Raw genomic sequence first — 20,019 nt, 5'->3', positions numbered from 1 at the left:
GAGGAGGGCTACTGACAAGGAAAGAACAAGAGATTTTATTCATCACATTCTTATAATTTCCATGAATATTTATCATTCAGCATTACAATTTTTATTCCAGTAACAGTTTCTCAAATATGCCTCTCAAAGTTTTACTCACAATCTATCCCTGGAGATAATTCCTGGGCCTTTATTAGATTGATCTAATCATCTTTGAACTTTCACTAGAATTTTATCCATGTCTAATTCACTCATAGAATGTTGATTTCCCTGCAGTTCCCTCTGAGTAGAATTTTCAAGGTAAAATTGTAGGGAGGGGTAAGAGGGACAAATAAGTACACTCGTCCACTTATTGTTTTCTTATCCTATCTTATCCTATCTTATCCTAATTTATCCTAACTTATCCTAACTTATCCTAATTTATCCTATCTTACCCTATCTTATCCTATCTTATCCTAATTTATCCTAATTTATCCTATCTTATCCTATCTTATCCTATCTTATCCTAACTTATCCTATCTTATCCTAACTTATCCTATCTTATCCTAACTTATCCTAACTTACCCACCCACCTAAGATCACTTAATAATCCCTCCCAGCCTAAAATTCTTAATGATTATGTATCCCCTATTACTTAATTGACTATAGAAAAAAAGAAAAACAATGTAATGTTCAAGACCAACTCAAAAACGTTCTACAATCTGAAACAACCAAAAGCGTCCATTCCCATCAGATGCATGTTCCCTCTCCAGCTGAATATGTAGCGTGGTTCCTGCAGACTCTTCTCTTCCGCAGGTGGTCCTTCATGACTGTTCAGGCCTCTCCAACAGGGTGCTCTCCATTGCCAATCTCGGAACTGTGTGGGATGCAGGATGCTGATGATGCGTGACAACCAGATCAGTTCAGGAGTCCAAGAGGTACCTGCAAACTTAAACACAACTCTAGACTGCACCATACAGATGCCCCTCTCAAATTAGCATCTCAGCCAAATGAGAAGAAAAACAAAAGGAAACTTAACAATTTAACAAACTAAAAGGAAACTTAACAACTTAACAAACTAAAAGGAAACTTAACAAAATTTCAGTAAATTGAAGAGTACTTATCCTTAACACCTAACCCTTATAGCTAGTATATAGGAATAGAGCATAGTACACACTGCCAAAAGTCATTAAGCAAGCTTCAAAAAACAATCCAGTGTGTGTCAGGGATGTTGTCTGTGAGCTGTGGGCCCACACCAGCATGCTCTCCCTGACTGTCGTGGTCAGCTTCTCCAGATATCTGCTTGCAGTGGTGGCAAATGTCCATGTGTACATGCCAGGGCTGCAGAAGATGGCCCATTTCTAGGCACTCTGCAGCTTGAAGATTAAATCAATTAAAATGCATGAAGGATGAAACTGAGTTCTGAGGTAAACTGAAGTGACGCTTCACAAAAATCAGAAGCACAAATGCACCATTTAAAAGTAATTAATGTAAAACATGATGACTGGCAAGCTTTCTGACCCACTGAACAAGAATCAATAGCCAATTAGGGTTCCGCCAATTTGTATATCTTTTTTTTTGTGAATTTTAAAGGCCCAATTAATAGAATTTAGATTGTATGTGTACTTTCTAATTCAATGGAAATTCTGAAAGCATAGCCAACACTTGAAAATAAAATGTTTAAAAAAATCTACTAAACTACTTAAACATGCAAGGGTAGGGAGAGATGATGTTGATGGAAAAGGAAACTTCACCGTGAAGACAAAAAACCATGTTGTGTCCTACTGCTCAAACCAAACTGGAGACTGAGTCTCAGCAGTCAGGCGGGAAGGTGGCAAGTCCTGCAGCAGGGTCAATGGCAGTGGTAGAGAATCAAACAAATGGAGTCTGAAGTCGATGAAGTTCCGGAGGGTGCAGCAAGATAATCATGGAAGCCTTTCCATGCTGCACCAGCAAGTCTGGCTTCCTTCATAAGGTGCCCGTCCTAGGGTACGGGCAGGTCGTGTCGTGTCCTTCCTCCTCCTCTCCTCCCCTCTGTAAGAAATCAGCAAGTCCTGTGTTTGCATCAGCTTCTCCGTAAAGAAATTTGCCAGTCTGTGATTGAGATAGCAGTCAAGATGGAAAACTGCGTGCCTTTGTGCCTCAGGTGGTCTGAAGATCCAGTAGCACACAGTCATTGATTGAGAAGCCGCACACGGTAAAGTTGAGGGCAGAGACACTCCGAAGGTCACGACAGGTGTCTACATGGTACTGTAGGATGGAGGTGGTGGAGGTGGCGGCGGAGGCGGCGGAGGCGGAGGCGGCGGAGGAGGATACTGGGGTACCGGATGAGGATGATGGCGGTACCAATGTGGACACCAGGTGATCACAACAGGGGTGAGGATCATTCTTCCATGTATATCTCGTCCCACTGGGTACCATGCAAACATCACTTGATGACCTGCGTAGGTGGCATAGGCAGGGATATTGTGATGATGGTGGTGGTATCCTTGAGCGTGAGGGACAAATTCACCATAGGTTGCCAGGTGTGCATGGTCTGCCATGTTTGGAAGAGTCATGCGAACGTACTGATTTTGAACTGTGCAGTTGTGTGGAGCTCTGCAATTGTACGTGACTTGGAGTTTCCACCCTCTCTTCACTTGCAGGACCTGGGCTCCGTTGGGAGCGACGGTCGGAATTATGAGTCCATTCTTCACGTTCCTGTCAACGAATTCTCGCAGGGCAGCCATTTCAGATTCAGTCAACGAGTACACATGTCCGCTGGGAATGCTGTGAGCTCCAGGGATCATCTCTATGTGGGGGTCAACCAGCCGCTGACCCGGGTAGGCGTGCTCATCCACAGGTGTGTACACATTCTGGACGTAGTAATACCTCACAGGGTAGATAACTCTGTATCCATCCACGTGGTAGAAGAACGGTGGATGTGGAGGATAAGGTGGTAGCAGCAGAGCTGGAGGTATCTGGGAGTACATCCGGCAGCGAAATCGGCAGTAGTCAGAGTTGAAGACAATGGAGCGTGTGCTCCAGGTAATGTGCGGGTCGTGTGTGCTCAGCCAACGAATTCCCAGGACGATGGGAAAGAACGGAGACTGAGTCACATCAAAAGACAGTAGTTCTCGGTGGTCACCCAGGTCAACAATCAGGTGGTGTGTTTCTAGAACAATTGGGCCCGAGGCTATAGGATGCCCATCTATCGCTTCCACCATGATTGGCCAGTCTTTGATTCTTAGAGGAATCCCATTTTGGATGACGAAGTCTTGATCGATGAAGTTGCCGGATGCGCCAGAATCAATCATAGCTCGGACAAACAGGGTGGGTCGGCCCGGGATATGGATCTGGAGCATCACTTGCAGGTGCGGAGTCGGAGCCTCGGGGGGTAGGGACCTTGTTCGTTCTGGCCCAGTCGCTGCAGGTCCCTCTACAGCGGGGCCGGGGAGTTTCCCGACGGTGAATTTTTGGAGCCCTTCGCTGGACAGTTCTCAGCGTAGTGGCCTCCACTGCCGCAGTAGAGACATAAGTTCATTTTGCGGCGTCTTTCTTTTTCTTCCTGGGTCAGGCGCATGCGGGCACCTCCCACGGGCTCAGTAGGATCAGGATGGTGGTTCTGAGGCATCACCAGGGCCCTGGGTGGATTAGATCGGGGCTTGCGAGCAGCAGCAGCAGCACGGGCAAGTCTTCTCTCAATGTGAATGGCGAGACTGATCAAAGCCGACAGGGTGCTTGGGAGCTCGTGGCGAGACAGCTCCTCATGAATTTGTTCGTTGAGGCCTTCAAGGAACTGATCAATTAGAGAAGTCTCATTCCAGTCCAGATCCTGGGCAACCATCTGGAATGAGTTGGCGTACTCAACAACAGATCCCAAGCCCTGGCGCAGACGTCTTATCTTGCGCTTGGCAGCTTCACGTCTCTGAGGGTCTTCAAAGACATGCTTCAACTCCATCATAAATGCACGGTAGTTTTCCATCAGGTAAGCGGATCGTGCCAGCTTAGCAGAAGCCCAGCGGGCGGCTCGGCCGGTCAGCATGCTTGTCACGAAGCATACACGGATACGATCATCAGAGAAATCTCTGGTGCTCCTCTCCATGAAGGTCTGGCACTGGGAAATGAACAGACCCAGCATGTCAGGGTTGCCATCAAACCTCTCAGGAAGGTCTTCAAGCTCATCATCGTCAAAGACGAGTGTTGGAAGAGGGGGGGCTGCAGCACCCTGGAGCGCAAGGTCATCTTCATTGTCTTCTGGACGGACCCAGAACCGAACCTGTTGAGGTTCTCGTTCAACTTGGACGTCCAGGTGATCACGGAAGTTGCGAGGGTTGCGAAGGCTGCGAGGACTGCGAGGACTGCGAGGACTGCGAAGACTGTGAAGACTGTGGAGACTGTGGAGATTGTGGTTATGGCCTGGGAACATCTCCACCTGGGTGTGCAGGCTGTTGTTCCTCATCATTGGTCTGACCACCTGTTCTCTGGGGACTCTGGTCTCTTCAGGGATCTCGCCATGGCGGCGGCGGCGACGCTGGTTGTTGTTGGGCACGTAGGAGTTCTTGGGCTTGTTGTTGTTGTTGTTGTTGTTGGGGGGAGGAGGAGGAGGAGGGGGCGGGCAGTCGAAACCACCCCCGGTAGCCATGGTGGTGGTGGGAGGGAACCTCCCAGGTGTTGCCTCACTCTGGGGAGGGTGCCCTGGATTCTGGGCCCCCCGTGGTCGGCGTCTCCTCCTGGTTCTCAAAACAGGCTTGTTCCTGTAAATGACAGCAAAAGCATATATTCAACATATACATTCAAAGCAGTCGCTACAAACAAGGATTTAGTTTTTCAAATATCTTTTGATAATTAACAGAACACACACCCTCAAAAGAGGATGAAGGAATCACTCACAAAATAATAAAAAGCATACCACCTCTTGATGTCCAGACATCCAAATGTCTGTTCTCCCAAAAAAGTCACCTGCTCCTTATAATTAATGCATGACCTTTATCAGAAGCACACTTGTCTTTACAAGCTATAAAGGAAAGTACACAATTGTAAACAACTCCGTTTGTATGGAGGTTACACAGCAAGAGACTTCCAAGGCAAAGATAAATAGGAAGTGAATTATGCAAAATAACTTCTAAATTATGCAAATAATCCCAACACCATAACTTTTTATTAATAATGGTGTTAGGAAAAAATAACTAATACTCTAATCAATAAGAAACCACACACACACACACACACACACACACAAAAGAGGTGGGTATTAGAACCACAATGCCTGTCTGTACTAATCAGCTCTGAAAAAATGAAGTACACACTTGGCCAAAGGTCACAACAGAGGTGCATGCTTAACACTGAAGGTCTAATTATAAAGTCGACCAACCACTATCACAAACACAAGGCTGTCTAATTGCTTTTATGACCACAAGTTAATGTCCTCAGAATTGTCTATGGGACAGAAATGGCACTGAACAGTACACAGGGATGTCAGTTTACCTTATCAAGCAATCATTAATCAAATATTAATTGATGCCTCCTAAAAAGAAATAGGCTCTACAATAGGACATCTTTTCTTAATGATGCCTGATAATACTACAACAAATTTAATTATGACTTAATTAAATAATGTAGGTATAAATCACTGACTTATACCTATTAATTAGTTAATAAGGTTATTCATTTTAAAAAAAGGTAACTTCCTTATAAGCGGGAAGGGGCCGTAATTATAGCAGCTTGGACACCCAGAATTACAGATACATAAAAATATACTTTATTATGTTTATTAATTAAAATTAGTCAAAGAAATATAGAAGTTTATTTATACTACAGGTATAAATTAGTTTTTAATTGAGATTTTTCCATAGGGCCCACCCACAGGCTTGTAAAATTAAGGTGGGATAGGCCTGGACTCCAAACAGATGAGTGGATGTGGCGGGGGGGTGGGGAAGGAGTTGAAATGTTTCATAATGAGAGTAGTGATAACCATGGGACACTGTCTACTTGTGAACAAAGGTTAAGTACAATTAGATAATTATGGATTCATAAGGAACTCAGGGAAAATAGTAGTTAATAGTAAAGAATACGACATTAAAGTTTTACAAACTTTGAAATTGGACAGTCTAGCAAACTTTTTAAAAAGTTTAACTAAGTTTACTGAAGTTAAAAAAAATTTTAAAAGTTTAAACTACAAACAACTTTTAAGTTGAAAGCTTAAAACTTCAGAAAGTTTTGAAGTTCTGTTTTTGAAAGTTTCAACTTTTTAATAGTTACAAACTTTTAATTTTAAAAGTTCAATGAAAGTTTAATGACATAAAGTTTAAAACTTCTGAATGAACAAAAGTTTAAAAATAAATTATTTTTCTCTGACCAATTAAGGTGAAAATGGGCACTATTAAAGTCTATGAAACAAGAAAAGATTTAAAAATGTTAATTAGAAAAGTTAGATGGAAAGCAGCTAATATTTTAATCAATACAATATTTTTTTAAAAAGAGGAAAACTGTCATCCCACATGACACCTGTTCATCACCCTTGTCCAATCCCCCTGCTTCCCCCTCCCATCTTTTAGACCCCTCCCCTGCTATGTCCAATCCCCCTGTTTCCCCCCCTCCCATCTTTTAGGCCCCTCCCCTGCTACAACCACCTGCAGCCATTTTCTCTTTGTTCCAAGCCAACCTGGGGACTCTCCTATGAGTAGAGCACACAAGGTCCTTAAAGGACAGGGATTAGTGTGCCATTTTAACAAGTTTAACACTTCTACTTAATCACTTTAAACATATAACTGATAATATTCAAGTTTTTAAAAGTTAGAAGACACCTTGACCTGTGGCATTCCCAATTTTTTGAAGACAGTATATTAGTAACAAAGACCATACTCAAAACAAAGCAATATTTTTTTAATTAAACTGCTTTAATCTCTCCTCCCCCCCCCCAAAAAAAAAAATAAGCACTGGTCAGGTGACTAAGGTGTGACTTCCGTCATCTAGAAAATAACAATTTCAAAACAAATTAAAAACTTCCTTAAGATGGTCTCAGCGTGGCTTGGTACAGCCTAACCCAGGTCAGGAATGTACACAACCAAATGGGGTGGGCTTTACTGAAGCCATGTTAGGTGGGCATTAACACTTACAAAAGACAATTAATTATAGGACAGAAATTGCATTAGGAAATCGGCAATCAATATGCCATGTGTATTAACATTGCAAAATATCTCATTGTTTGTAAAAGATAATTTAAAAAGAGACTTGAGTTAAGGAAACGGGGGAGGGGCTGCACCCAAGCACCTTGGAGAAGTGTGCCCCTCCCACCAGGATACTGGGGGGGCTGCACCCGTGCACCTTGGAGAAGTGTGCCCCTCCCACCAGGATACTCAGGGGGGCTGTACCCGTGCACCTTGGAGAAGTGTGCCCCTCCCACCAGGATACTCAGGGGGGCTGTACCCGTGCACCTTGGAGAAGTGTGCCCCTCCCACCAGGATACTCAGGGGGGCTGCACCCGTGCACCTTGGAGAAGTGTGCCCCTCCCACCAGGATACTCAGGGGGGCTGTACCCGTGCACCTTGGAGAAGTGTGCCCCTCCCACCAGGATACTCAGGGGGGCTGCACCCGTGCACCTTGGAGAAGTGTGCCCCTCCCACCAGGATACTCAGGGGGGCACTTTTGGTTTTTAATAATACAGTACTAGCTAAACTAATTAAAGGCCTTATTTGGCCTGTGAGGTCACCCCTTTAAGGTTTGTGACCTTCCCCACTCCTAGACCCTAGGCTCACCCTATTGGGGGCCTTGCATTTTGGGGGTGGGGCTCTACTGTAAAAAAGAGTATTTAATCAGAACAAGTAATAGGGCCCTGGGAAAACAGTTAAACAGTAATTATAAACAAGTAATGAAATGTTTGGAGAGCAACTGGGGCAGCACAAATTTTGACTTAATTTTAATTTGATTTATCCCTTTTAAGGGGCTGGATTAGGAGTGGGGTTTGCTGAGCACTCCCATTCCTGAAAACTGGAAGGTCACACCAAGCTACCTGAGACAGGTGCCATCTTCACATACGGTAACTACATTTTAGTCTATTTAGAAATAAATAAGTACATCTCATTAATTATTAGGTCTTTACAATGATGTCTTCAAACTCTTCTTTAATTCCCCCAAACACATCAAAGTACAATAATAGTAAATAATTTTAAATAAATGTCTCATTAGGAAATGAATCACCAATAAGCAACTCTTAGTTGCTTTAAATTTTAAATGTCCTTTTCTTAGTATATGTGAAATGCAAATTCTAATTTGCATGTATTTATTTTCAATGTTTTGAACCTCTTTAATAGGCAGATAAAATCCCCAAAGCAAAGCACGAATTTCAAGCTGTAATTATAAGTGTGTACTTCCCATAGTTTAGGGGAGGGGCATTAGGAGGGTGAGAACTGAAGGCAAGAGCCCTATAGCTCCCCTTAACAAAATCCTGGTTCATAGTCTGTAATATATAGAACCAGTTTTCTAATTTCTTCATTAATTAAGAGATATTTCTATTTGGCTTCTCTGTAAATTATAGATGTTTAATTAAGCCAGTTGAAACAATCTATGTCTTGTAATGTAACCACTCTGTTACATCACACAAATTTTAAATGTCAACATGTAGCATTAATAACCCACTTGCCCCAAATTTAAATTAGCTTTTTATGAAAAAAGCTAATTCCTTGGGACAGCAAATAATTAGCTTTTTATGAAAAAAGCTAATTACTTGGAATATCAAATAATTAGCTTTTTATGAAAAAAGCTAATTACTTGCAATAACAAATAATTAGCTTTTTATGAAAAAAGCTAATTATTTGGAATATAATAGTTTTATTTCACATTATAATTACAGCTTACTTTACTGGAACTCAAAAACCCACTTTTTTAAATGTGTGAGAGAGTGGCCATCAGCTCAGGACAGCAAAGCACCACAGGAAAAGGACCAAAAACTCAAAAGCCTGAAGGCCAGCAGGAAGACATTAATTTGCTCTGACCATTCAACAAACAGTTACCAAACGCCTACTATGTGCCAAGCACAGTTTACTGTATATAGGCAGGACAGTCAGAGCTAATCACCTAGAATTCTTAAGAAAAACCAAAAAACTGAAATGTTTATGCTCACAAACTTCTTCCTCAGAGGCCAAGCCATAAACCAATGCCACTTCAAACTCCTAAGAAACACAGTTCCAGCTGCTCCTGTTTCTGTATTCACCAAAGCATTCAATTCCAGAAAGACCAATGGTGTCTTGAGAAAATAATTAAATATGAAAATATTTTAAATTTAATTTTTAATTTAAAATAAATAATTGCTTAATTGCTTTAAGGCATCAGTCAGGTCTTCTTAGAAGTTCCCATATCCCACTATCAGTTTTAATTGTGGGATCATTTTATTTAATGATGCAAGGCACTCATTAAAAGTGCTTATGCATGTCAAGTATACTTATTATTGTTGCTAATTATTCTTATTATTCTTATATTTACTAGACACCTGTGGACAAAAACCAAAACTGCTCAACACTGAAACCGCAGGGAGGCGGGGTTGCACAGCCAGGCTCAGACAGTGTGGCGCACTTGCGCAGTGGAGGCAAGCCTGTGAGGGGTTGGGGCCCACACTGCGCATGCGCAGGCAGGATGAGGGGAAGGCGGGGCTCTGGGCCTCCTCAGTGGAGGTGCTCTGGGAGGAGTCAGGCATTAGAGAGGCGGGGCCTGGGCCTCAGAGGAAGCGGGCCTTGGGCGGGACTGAACAGGTTACATCAGAGGAGGTGGGCCTCAATACGAGCTGGGGAGGCCGCCTCAGAGGAGGCGGATCCGGGGCGGGGCTGAGCAGGCCACGTCAGAGGAGGCAGGCCTCAGGAAGGGCTGGGGAGGCCGCCTCAGAGGAGGCGGGCCCGGGACGGGGCTGAACAGGTTACATCATAGGAGGCGAGGCCCTGGGAGGCTGGCTCTATGACGTCAGCACTTGGGAGGTTGGGCCTGTGGAAGCATGTTCTGGAAAAGCGCGTGACCAGCGAGGCGCGCGGACGAGGCGCTAGGCCTCGTCACTGCAGGGGCAGGCTAGAAGGGGAGGGGCAGGTCTGAGACTGGCTGCTACCGGGCTGCAGAATGTCTGCGCGCCTCCCCCCCGCCCCCCCCACCTTCCCAGACCTCCCCCACCAGCTCCCAAGCGCCCGATTTCCGCGCATGGCCGCAAGAGCAAGCCACCCCCCTCCCCTCGCCTTGTAGGCCTATCTGCGCCACCAAGCCAACTGCACCGTCACCTCAATCAATCACCCCTAAACAAGGCAGCCCATTCGGCCATCTCCAAAACCCAACACCCTTCCTCTCTACTGCCAGAGCAGGAATGGGAATGACGTGGGAAGAATTTTAAACACTAATTTTTGCAGCTCAGGGCTCCATTTTGTCCACCCCCACCATCACGCAGCTAGCCGTAATACAGAAAAACAGAAACGGGAGCGGTTCCAAACGGCGAACCGCGTTTTGTACCCCCCTCCAAGGAGAGAGTTGTACTTTCTCCCTCGTCTTTCCAAAACCACTTTTTCTGGAGCTCAAGAGTGCGTTATGGCTCTGCAGCAGTTTGTGACGCATTTGGAAATTCATTTTTCTTGCGCGTTCGGGTTTGGTTACCCTCCTACGGCTCAGAATTAAGTGCGTAAAGCGCGGATCGGCCGCGGATCGGCCGCGGATCGCTGCAGTTCGGGCAGATTTGTTGCGCATAAAGCGCAAGTTTGCACACAAACGCGCAAGAGGCGCCCATTAGCACATTGCAACTTGCATGAAGCGCCCATTAGTACACACTAAAGCGCATTAAGCGCCCATTAGTACATCACAGCGCGCATGAAGTGCCCATTAGCACAGTGAAGCGCATTAAGCGCCTATTAGTATATCGAAGCGCATGAAGCGCCCATCAGGTCTTAGCGCATGAAGCGCCCATTAGTATTTCGTAGCGCATGAAGCGCCTATTAGTTCATCGCAGTAGCGCATGAAGCGCCCCTCTGCAGCGCAAGTGAAGCGCTTATCCGTCTGCAGCGCATTGAAGCGCTGAAGAGTTGCAGAGCCGTCACTTTGCAGCGCATTTCAGGAGCAAATTGCAATCCGGTCTGTAGCTCATGTGCGTCTGCAGCTCATCACTGTCCGCAGCTCATGCGTCTACTGACCAATTCTGGACGCGGGTCGTGGAAACTGAAGCCGTGAAGGCTTGCTTTCCGCACTCGCATCTCAGGGTCCGGCCACTGAAGGCGTGGAGAAAAAAAAAGATATGCAAGGAGATATTCTGGGGCGCTACTTCATCTCCCGCAGCTCCCGAAAAAACGCGGATTGCGTGTGATCGTTAAAAAAAAAAAAATCCTCACCGCATACTCACCACTCGAGGACCTCTCTGCGAAGCCGGGAAGGATGACGGGGTCCCACACCTGGCCCGCGAGGGTCCACTGGTGACCGCGGTCCGGAGAAGCTCCGGACCGCAGTCGCGCAGCGGACCTCGGCGAGGCTCGGTGGACCTTCTCCGATGGGCTGCTTTCCTCAGGTCGCTGTCAGGATTCTTCTGGGTTCTTCGACACACACCAATGCAAGTTGGAAACGCGTGTACCGAGAGCTCGGACTGCCCGCCTTATATAGTGTGTTCCAAGGCGGGGGCGCCAAATCCCAGAGTGCTTCGCGGGCTTGCGGGGGCGGAGAGGGGGGGCTGCGTGGGCGGGCGCCTGGGGGGATGGGGGGTGCGGCATGCGCTTCGTTTGCCCGCCACTAGGGGGAGCATGGGCCCGGATGGGGGGTGCATGGTATCGATGCTAAACCGGCCAAGCTGGGAGGAAAGAAGAAAGGGAGGGGAGGGGAGAAGCCGGCCTAGGCAGGCCAAGAATGCTATTATCGTGGTGGTGGGAGCTGGGAGACCCCTGTGCTTGGACGGGAAAGGGTCCGGGGACACGCAAGATGAGCCCTGCGACCACTGGCACATTCTTACTGACAGGTTAGTAGCCTGCGCGCGACATGAAGGTTTGGGGGACCACAGGCCGTCGCCTCCCCATCCCCCCACTTGGGTTCTGGGGTACCAGGGCGCGCCCAAAGGGTGCTAGCCCCTCTCTACGCCCAATGCCTCACAGCACCCCGCTCTTCGGGCATGCTGAAGCCCACTTCCCGGGCCCAGTGGGTCCCTCCCCAGGCTTGACCCCTGGCCTTTTCCTTTCTTTCTGCACCCCCACGGCCCCTCCCTGTCCAGCAGGGCAGGAATCCGGCTCCAGTTTCTACTGTGAGCACCCCTCCTCCCCCTCACCTCCACCCCCACCCTGGTGGTGGACATCGTCTGATCCCTGTAGCAGAGACCTGGGGTTCATTGCCCCTCGGGGTGGGGGTCTTTACCCCACAATTGAGACTCCTTGGCCTACTACAAGCCAAGCCAAGGACATGGCTGACCAGCTGCTTTCTTCTTACACAAAGATGCACGTTTTTCTCCCTTTCGGGAATCTGATTGAGAGACAGAGACCACCGAAATAAGACATTCAAAAGACTGAAGTCCCCCCATTCTTTTTTAAGCATATTTCCTGGTGGCGCAAACCTGATTTTTCTTAGGTCTTACCAAACAAGGAAGCAGAATCATAAAATGCTGGGAGCCGAAGGTGTCCAGGTCAGGGTCAATCATGGCTGGGGGCCAGAGATGCTGCAAACAGCACCCATTGCCCTACTGAATACATTCTGAGGGGAAAGGAAGGCAAGAACAATTGAAAACAGCTGTGGGTGCTTTGGAGGTCTCAGCTACGGACTTTTGGTGGTGATTACAAGGTTTACACAGAGACCTCGGCTTTCTCCCCTCGCCGTTGTTATGTTTTTCTAAATCTTGGGGGTGAATGAATGTTTTTGAGCGCAGTAACTGCACGCTTAAACCTTTGAAACAGGTTGCTGAGACTCAACTCCAAACATTTGCTTGACTTGGTACATATAAACTTGTAATTTTTGTTTTAAACGTTAGGGAAATTTGCAAAGGGTCAAAATCACTCAAATACTGAAGAGAAAAGAGGCAAAATAAAGCAACGTGGATTACCACCTAAGCTGCTCAAAATGTTAGGTGCTGAGAAAATTGACAATCTGTTGCTAAATCTTTGTCCAAAAAGTTAAAGTTAAAAATCAAATTGTCTACAACTGAGTTGGATTTATTCGCCACAGATGAAAGATATTTGTCTTTCCAGACTAAAACTCGGTGCGTTTCAGGAAGATTCCTACAGCTTTTTCCCAAAAAAAAAAAAAAAAAAAAAGCGAGACTTTGATTCATTGTTCACCACAAGGTGGAAGGGACCTTGCACTATACAAAAAGCGTTCAGCTTTTTAGCATTAAGCTAAAACTCATTGATTTACTGAGAACCAACTTATTAGAAATTAAGTGTTGACCCCCCCCAGATTCCCAGCAGGAAAAGACATTTATCTAGGAAGTTGGGTGAACATAATCATGTTTTTGAATTTAAAAATGTTTATCCTCTTCTGTGAGACAGACTAATTCCAGGATTTTTAAAAGAATGTTTATTTAACAGTTGCTGTTCTGACGGCAGCGGGACTGTCTTGTGCTTCGCAGTTGTTTCTCATACGAAGTTAATTCAACTAGCTGTTCATTGATAGCTTTGCTTTTTTCAAAAGTGAGATTTATAGCAAGCGTGGATTAAAAATATAAGGAAATTCAAGTTTAAAAAAATCCCCCGAGTCTTTCAAGGTTTAAGCTAATTTGATTTTTCATTACAAAATTTGAACCAGGATTTTTTTGTCTTAAAAAGTAAAAAAGGCTTTGTTTTTAATTTTTGTAATAATAGTTATTCTATTCATTGTCCAAATTCCAGAGAGAGCCTTAGTAAAAGTGACCAAGATCACCTGTGACACCCTGGCCTTGCTGCAGGGAGGCAAACTACCTCTATGCTTACAGAGGTATCTAAAGAAGACATTTTTTTCAGAGAGTTGCATATATTTTTTTCTTAAAATTAAACAGTGGATCAAATTAATTTTCTCTAGGTTTTCTTTCCAAGTAAGTAGATTTTGAGCATCAAATAACATCAATTTTACAGTTTTCTTTAAAAGAAAATATTAAATTAATATTTTCTGGTTGATGTATATGAACAGCCGTAACACCAGCGGTTTCAAACCCACAAGCTGAGCAGACTCCCTGACCTCAGTATTCATTCTCTCATGTAGCTGTAATCTTGACTAATATCCTTGAGGTTTTTAATGTCTACTTATGAAAAGAATTTCACTTTGCTTCAAATTATAATTTTCCCATGGAAAAAGCAATACCAGATATTTAGGTAAAACTTTCTTGCTATCTGAAGGAGCAAAACAATATTTAACTGAACAGACAAAATTAATAGATACTTTAGATTTTTGTTGTTGTTGTTGTTGTTGTTGTTGTTGTTGTTGTTACCAAAACGTACTTTAAATCCCCTTGTGTCCTAATTCTGATAGACAAGACTCTCAAATCCTCTTGGTCTTTACTACGCAGGTGAATTTCAGGTTTCCTAAGCGATTTTCCCCATGTGGATTATTTTGTGCCCGGTTTTTCACAAGGGTCAGCGTGGAATGGGTGCACTGTTCCTATGCAGGATTTACTTCATTGGGAACTAGCTGTCCTTTGTATTTGAACATTTTGTCCATTTTTGTTAGAGTTTTCTCTGGAGCTATCAATTTCTTGTTTTACCACCATGTTTAGTTTTTTGTGTAGGTAGGGAAGGTACTTTAGCACCAAGTAGAGTTTTGATATCACACATAATATTTCTTCTGTTGGTACATTTTACCTATTTCATGGCAATTTGCCATGTATCTGTGAAGCTGTTGATTTGTATCTTATATTTAGGGTAAATTCTAGAAGAGTAGGGGATGTCTATTCTAAAGCATGGGTAGAATTTTCACATGTCAAATAGTAGACCTCCTATTTTGGACATTTTATCCTTTTTAATGAGAATTTGATATGCTGATTTGCTACCTGTAGTTGGCTTAGGATAGCAAGAGAAAATTGTTTTTAAACAAGATAAAATTTTCACTTGTCAGAAAGTAGCTAGGGTTTGAATTGCTTATTTTATCCATTGTTGTAACTGTTTACCATGAATTTAGCAGCTATTGGTTTGCCTCTTATAGGTAGCACATCTTTTAATCCGGGGAGTAAATTATATTTCTAAGCCAAATGGAATTTCCACTTGTCTCCCCGACTTTGCAAACAGTAATGAACAGCACCACAAAGACGGACTAGCTATAACCTGAGAAGGATAGCGTGTACCCAGGTTTCAGCACTAATTTGCATTGATGAGACTCATCCCTAAAGAAAAGATGGTAACGCTGAAGAAATCCTGGCTTGTTGAAAATGCTTCAAGTCAAATAGTCCGATTGTTTGTGGATCTAAGGACAGTATTTGCACATGCTGTTTTTCAGATTGTTTGTGGATCTAAGGACGGTATTTGCACATGCTGTTTTTCAGATTGTTTGTGGATCTAAGGACGGTATTTGCACATGCCGTTTCTTTCTACAAGTATCCCACAATTGTTTCTTTGCTTTTTCCCTAATTGCCTATAGGCTCATACCCTTCCCGGTCCTTTTTCTTTAAGCTTACCCTTCCACAGTCTCTATTCTAAACCCCTAAGTCTGTATTCTGTTTATTTATCTTCCTTCCTAGTCTCAGCGTGGAACAGGACCCTAGGTAATCAGATGAGACAGGTTTGTCTATTCAGGTTCTTGGGCTGGAAGGAATCTTTAGACTTTGCTCTGTTGTAGTCTTTATCCTGTTTTTCCAATTTCTCAACCTCTCTAGCAGAGGCCGACAGAGGGTGGCTGGACACACGCAGACACGCACACATATGCTTTCACGTGCTCATACACACATGTACGCACTCATTCAGACTTTTTTTCTAAATTTCAGGATCCAGGTTTCTAGTCTGTTCTTTCCCTTATTGTCAGGTTATTAAGTCTAAATAGCAATGTAGTGTTGGGAAAAAAAAGAGGAAAAAAAGAGAGGTGGAGAAAGGAAGAAAGCGAGGCTGATATTTCTAGGGATCAACAAGTCGTATCAGAGACTGTTTTTCTGAGTAGAGTTTTCCGGTTGGAAAGAGATTCTCAATGGTCTGAAACCATTTCACAGGGACTGCTTCCAAGCCAAATTCTCTGTACATGATTTTCATTGTGAATTATTTTAAAGAACTTGTTACTGTAGTAAAGACAGCAATGAATTAAACAATAGCAACAATTAACCCCAACAACCTCTGCAGCCTGCCATAAACATTTTCACTGGTATTCTTTCTTTCCTGGCTTTTGCTTGGTGTGAGTGTATGTTTTCATAGACTAGTACTTTTAAGCTGTGTGGATCTTTTACACTTTATTTTGAAAGATAAGTGAGCTTTGTTTTTAGGGAAGCAGTTTGCAGGCTGATGTGAGAGATGGTGTTTAGACTAATTAGCAGGATCGGTGTGTGAGCCAGAGACTAAATGGGACCAGCGCTGGCCAGATGTATACAGGTTACTTCCTGGGTCTGAAGAAGTGGAAACCAACTAGAGTCACAAACCCTTGCCCTGGGTCTTCACTTGTTTAACATTGGCCCAGTGATTTTGACAGAGATCTAGAGGGCTTGCTTTACAATTCACGGATGACTGGAAAAGGATAGCTGTTGAAGATATATAACAGAATTCAGAGTTAAATACCATTTGAGTCAAGTGCAATGCAGCAAGCACAGAATGCAGCAGCCAGTGTACTTTAATTCACCGATATGAAGAGGAGGGGGTGACTTTTGTGTGGTTCCTGTTTCTTAGGAAGATCAGTATGAAGCATGATGTGGCTTATGAAAATAAAAATCCAAGTTAGACTGTGGTATTAACTTGTAATGTCTGTACATCATAAAAATTAATAGGGCCTTGTTCTAATCAAGCACATCTGGAGTATTGTGTTCATTTCTGGCTGTCAGTTTGAAGAGAGATGTTGACACATAGACAACTTGCAGAACAGTCTATGATGTTGGTGAGCATCTGGCAACTACCCTGTCCTGGAGGGTATCCTCAAAGGGTCTGGAAATGCTTAGTTCCAGTAGAGCAGAAGTAGAAATGAGCTCCCCTCTGTCTGCTTCAGAGAGCAGAAGCAGCATCAGTGGGTGCAAGTGCAGAAAGAGTCAACCCAAGAGCTTTCAAACAGTGAAGCCCAGCAGGAACATCAGCTCCACTATTCTTTTACAGTATCCGGAACATTCGCCTCCTTTGCAGTGGGGAATCTGAAGACAGCTGGAACATTTTCCTGTAGCCAGTACACAGACTTGTCATGGAAACCTTTCGTCTCCCGACAAACGTTCTTTATGAGCATATAAGTTGCAAGTTCATGTTGCACTCCTATGCATTGCAAACGTGAAAAAATCCAAGATCATTTCTCCCTTTGTCTTACTAACTCCCCAGAGTCACTTTTTTTTTTTTTCTTTCTCCCCTCATTCCCCGGGTGTCTTGTTTGGTTCAAGCAGACTTCTGCCTAGTGGTGGCAGATACTTGCGACTCCAGGGTTACCTGGCAGGCATAGCTTGGTGCCTGCCTTCCTTTTCCTCAGAGGACAGAGCTCTACAGTAGCCCTTTTCCCCCTTGTGGTACAATAAACTTTATTAAAAAGTTGAGGTTTTTTTGTTTTTTTTTCCAGTAGTACCATAAAATCATAATCACCAGTTGTGGCTTCCAGCCTGTGCTGTTTTAACGACTGTCAGCAGGAGCTGGTTTCTCCCTGCCTCGGGGGCACATTCTTCCTGTGACAAAGAACAGGTCTCCAGGCAGAATTTTCTTCCGCATCTGTGCAGCTGCCCATTGATTGTTTATTTTGATAGCCATATCTAACTTGGAAGACGTGATTGTTCAAGATGAATTCAGGAGGTTATAGGACTTTCATGGGGGACCGCTTTTTTGAGCAGTATTTCTGACTTTCTAGAACCTGCATTAAATACTTGGGAACCTTGCAGACTATGGAGGGCTCTGTAAGAGAGGTGAAGGGAAGGGAGGCATTTGTGCCGTCCTTGCTAGTCAGTTCTCCCCCACTGCTTTCACTCCTGCCTCAGCCCAGAACTTTCTTCTCCACGCCTGTGCTCACAAGTCAGCGTCCTGGCTGCAGGAAGTGGATTTTATTGTTAAACAATTTTTTTCTCTTTCTTACTCATTTTGTAACAGTGCCATACACTTCAGTGAGGTTGTAATAACACACACAGCCGCTTGTGGTGGCTGCCTTCCCAGTTGCTGAGGATGCCACAGGCATTCTTTGGCTCAGCTCCTATTTCCGGAAGAGGAACTCTCAACAGTGAGGTTCTGGCATGGCAAAGCTCACCTGACCCACAGCCGGCTGGCTACTTGCAATTCCTTGAGTGCAGTCCTTGCCCGTGTCCCGGAACTACAAAGTAACAACCCCAATGTTTAAACTTTAAAACTTATTATCCTGGGAAATGACTAGGCTGCTTCCAAACATTGGTCTCTGGTGTGGCTATTGTTACTCTCAGAAGCATTAATGTGTTAGAAAAGGCTATTCAGTGTTCTTCTTAGGTCTCTCTGGTGAGGTTTTTTTTCTTGTTCTTCTTCGTTGTTGTTGGTTTTTTGTTTGTTTATTTTAAATCTTCATTTTAATACAACATTTATGTCAGTGGTTTAAATTATTTTATTATTTAAAAATTATCTTTCACATGGCTCACTTTCTACCTAATTACCTTAGGATAATCAGATATTTAGAATAGACCCTTGGCAGCCTGTGCCACGGGAATCACCACAGCATCTGTTGTGACATGGAAGGACAGACTTTCTTTTCAGATCAATGAAACGGCTGGTTTCAGAATTGTCTGGGAGATAGGCAGCTTTGGTGTGGGTTCCTTCCCATTCTCTGCCCTTTCTCTCATTCATCCGCTCACCATTTGATTCTTATGGGGGATCAGAGTTCACTCTCTGAATTTGAAAGAGATCTGTTAATATACCTAGCAGTTATCACAGAGAGTTTTAGTTCTATATTTTTTCCAGCAATTTGCAAAGAAATGTAGCTTCTGTTTTACCTTCGAATACAAAAGCAAAGAAAACATTAGCTCTAAGACTTTTGTTTTCTCTCTTTACAAATCCGTGTTTCTCACTAGGCAGTAAAATGATACCGCTTGCTTTTCTCCCCCATGCAACAGTTAATCAGTGTAGCACCTTTGACAGCTTTGATTTTCGGTAGTTACACAGTTGATTCTAATCAAAGCCTAGCACTGCAGCAGGCTGTTAGATATCTGAATTATACATTTTATTTTTTGGTGGTCTAACAATTTTCCTTATGGATGTTTAGCCTGCATGTAAACTGGTAAAAGCACTCAGAGGTACAGACATGGATGTTTATTGCAGTTGATAGTAAAAATGAAAAACTAGAAAACCCTTGGTAATTTTAATGAATAAATAATTATTTTATACTTTGTTTGGAGATGCGATGGGTGTTTTTGAGACAATGTGACAGATGCTGAGAAATACGTGATCCAGCTATAGAGCTTTTTACACTATTGAATTGACAAAGATGAATCAAACTTTTTTTCCTTCAAGATTGGTCTTTGCAAAGATTAATCAGATAATCACATATAATATCATACTCACTGGAACTGAGCTAAATGCTGCAGACAGCGGCAGAGAATTTGGCTGGCTGATATGAAGGGGAGTAAATGCTAGGGAGGTGAGTCAGGAAAGGGCCAGTGAGACCAAGGCTCTGCTGAGGTCCCGGAGCAGCCAGAGCACGCTAAACAGAAAGTACTGAGAGAAGAAAGAGACGGGCAAGGACAATGCCTACCAGCGGGTCAAGGAGCCAATCTCGCCCTACCTAGTAGACCACCTTAAAGAGGTTCATCTTTGTAGTAAGACTACTGGGCATCTCAGAGGGGGGCTAAGCAGGACAAGACCAGATTTGCATTTCAAACAGAGTAATCTAACTGCTGTGTGAAGAAAAGCTTAGAGCCCTCTGAATAGACAGCGCTGGAGGTTGTTTAAATCCAGGTTGGAGATAGTGACCTTGTAGGCTAATGTAGGAATGGCAAAATGGACAGAGGAGGAACATTTTTGAAGGGTAAAATTTGGGTGAGGGTATCGGATTGAATTTGGGGTTGTTTGCCAGAAG

The 20,019-nt window shown here is 43.9% G+C and overlaps 2 protein-coding genes across 9 annotated transcripts in view; one reads left to right on the top strand and one right to left on the bottom strand.

The window, feature by feature from the left end:
• Positions 1-3: 3 nt before the first annotated feature.
• The window catches only part of Sgce (sarcoglycan epsilon), an 83,474-nt gene continuing 63,458 nt past the window's right edge, over positions 4-20,019 (top strand). For 4 of the 8 annotated variants that reach the window (XM_038319538.1, XM_038319537.1, XM_038319536.1 and 1 more), the window contains exon 1: positions 11,744-11,899. In XM_038319538.1, the coding sequence (XP_038175466.1) occupies positions 11,791-11,899 (109 nt within the window). In that variant the 5' untranslated portion in view covers positions 11,744-11,790. Of the gene's footprint in view, positions 897-2,259; positions 2,335-2,603; positions 2,801-7,879; positions 7,976-11,743; positions 11,900-20,019 lie in introns of those variants that run through there. The other 4 variants (XM_038319541.1, XM_038319539.1, XM_038319540.1 and 1 more) reach the window with 4 other exon arrangements.
• On the bottom strand, positions 2,131-11,367 carry Peg10 (paternally expressed 10). Its single transcript, XM_038319533.1, is given in 3 exon segments — positions 2,131-3,403; positions 3,406-4,694; positions 11,286-11,367. Coding segments are annotated over 3 exon segments (2,499 nt in total). The 5' UTR covers positions 11,291-11,367; the 3' UTR covers positions 2,131-2,198.

The sequence above is a fragment of the Arvicola amphibius genome, chromosome 2 (assembly GCF_903992535.2).
Source record: "Arvicola amphibius chromosome 2, mArvAmp1.2, whole genome shotgun sequence".
Taxonomy (NCBI): Eukaryota; Metazoa; Chordata; class Mammalia; order Rodentia; family Cricetidae; genus Arvicola; species Arvicola amphibius.
This window is presented reverse-complemented; position numbering and strand designations above follow the sequence as displayed.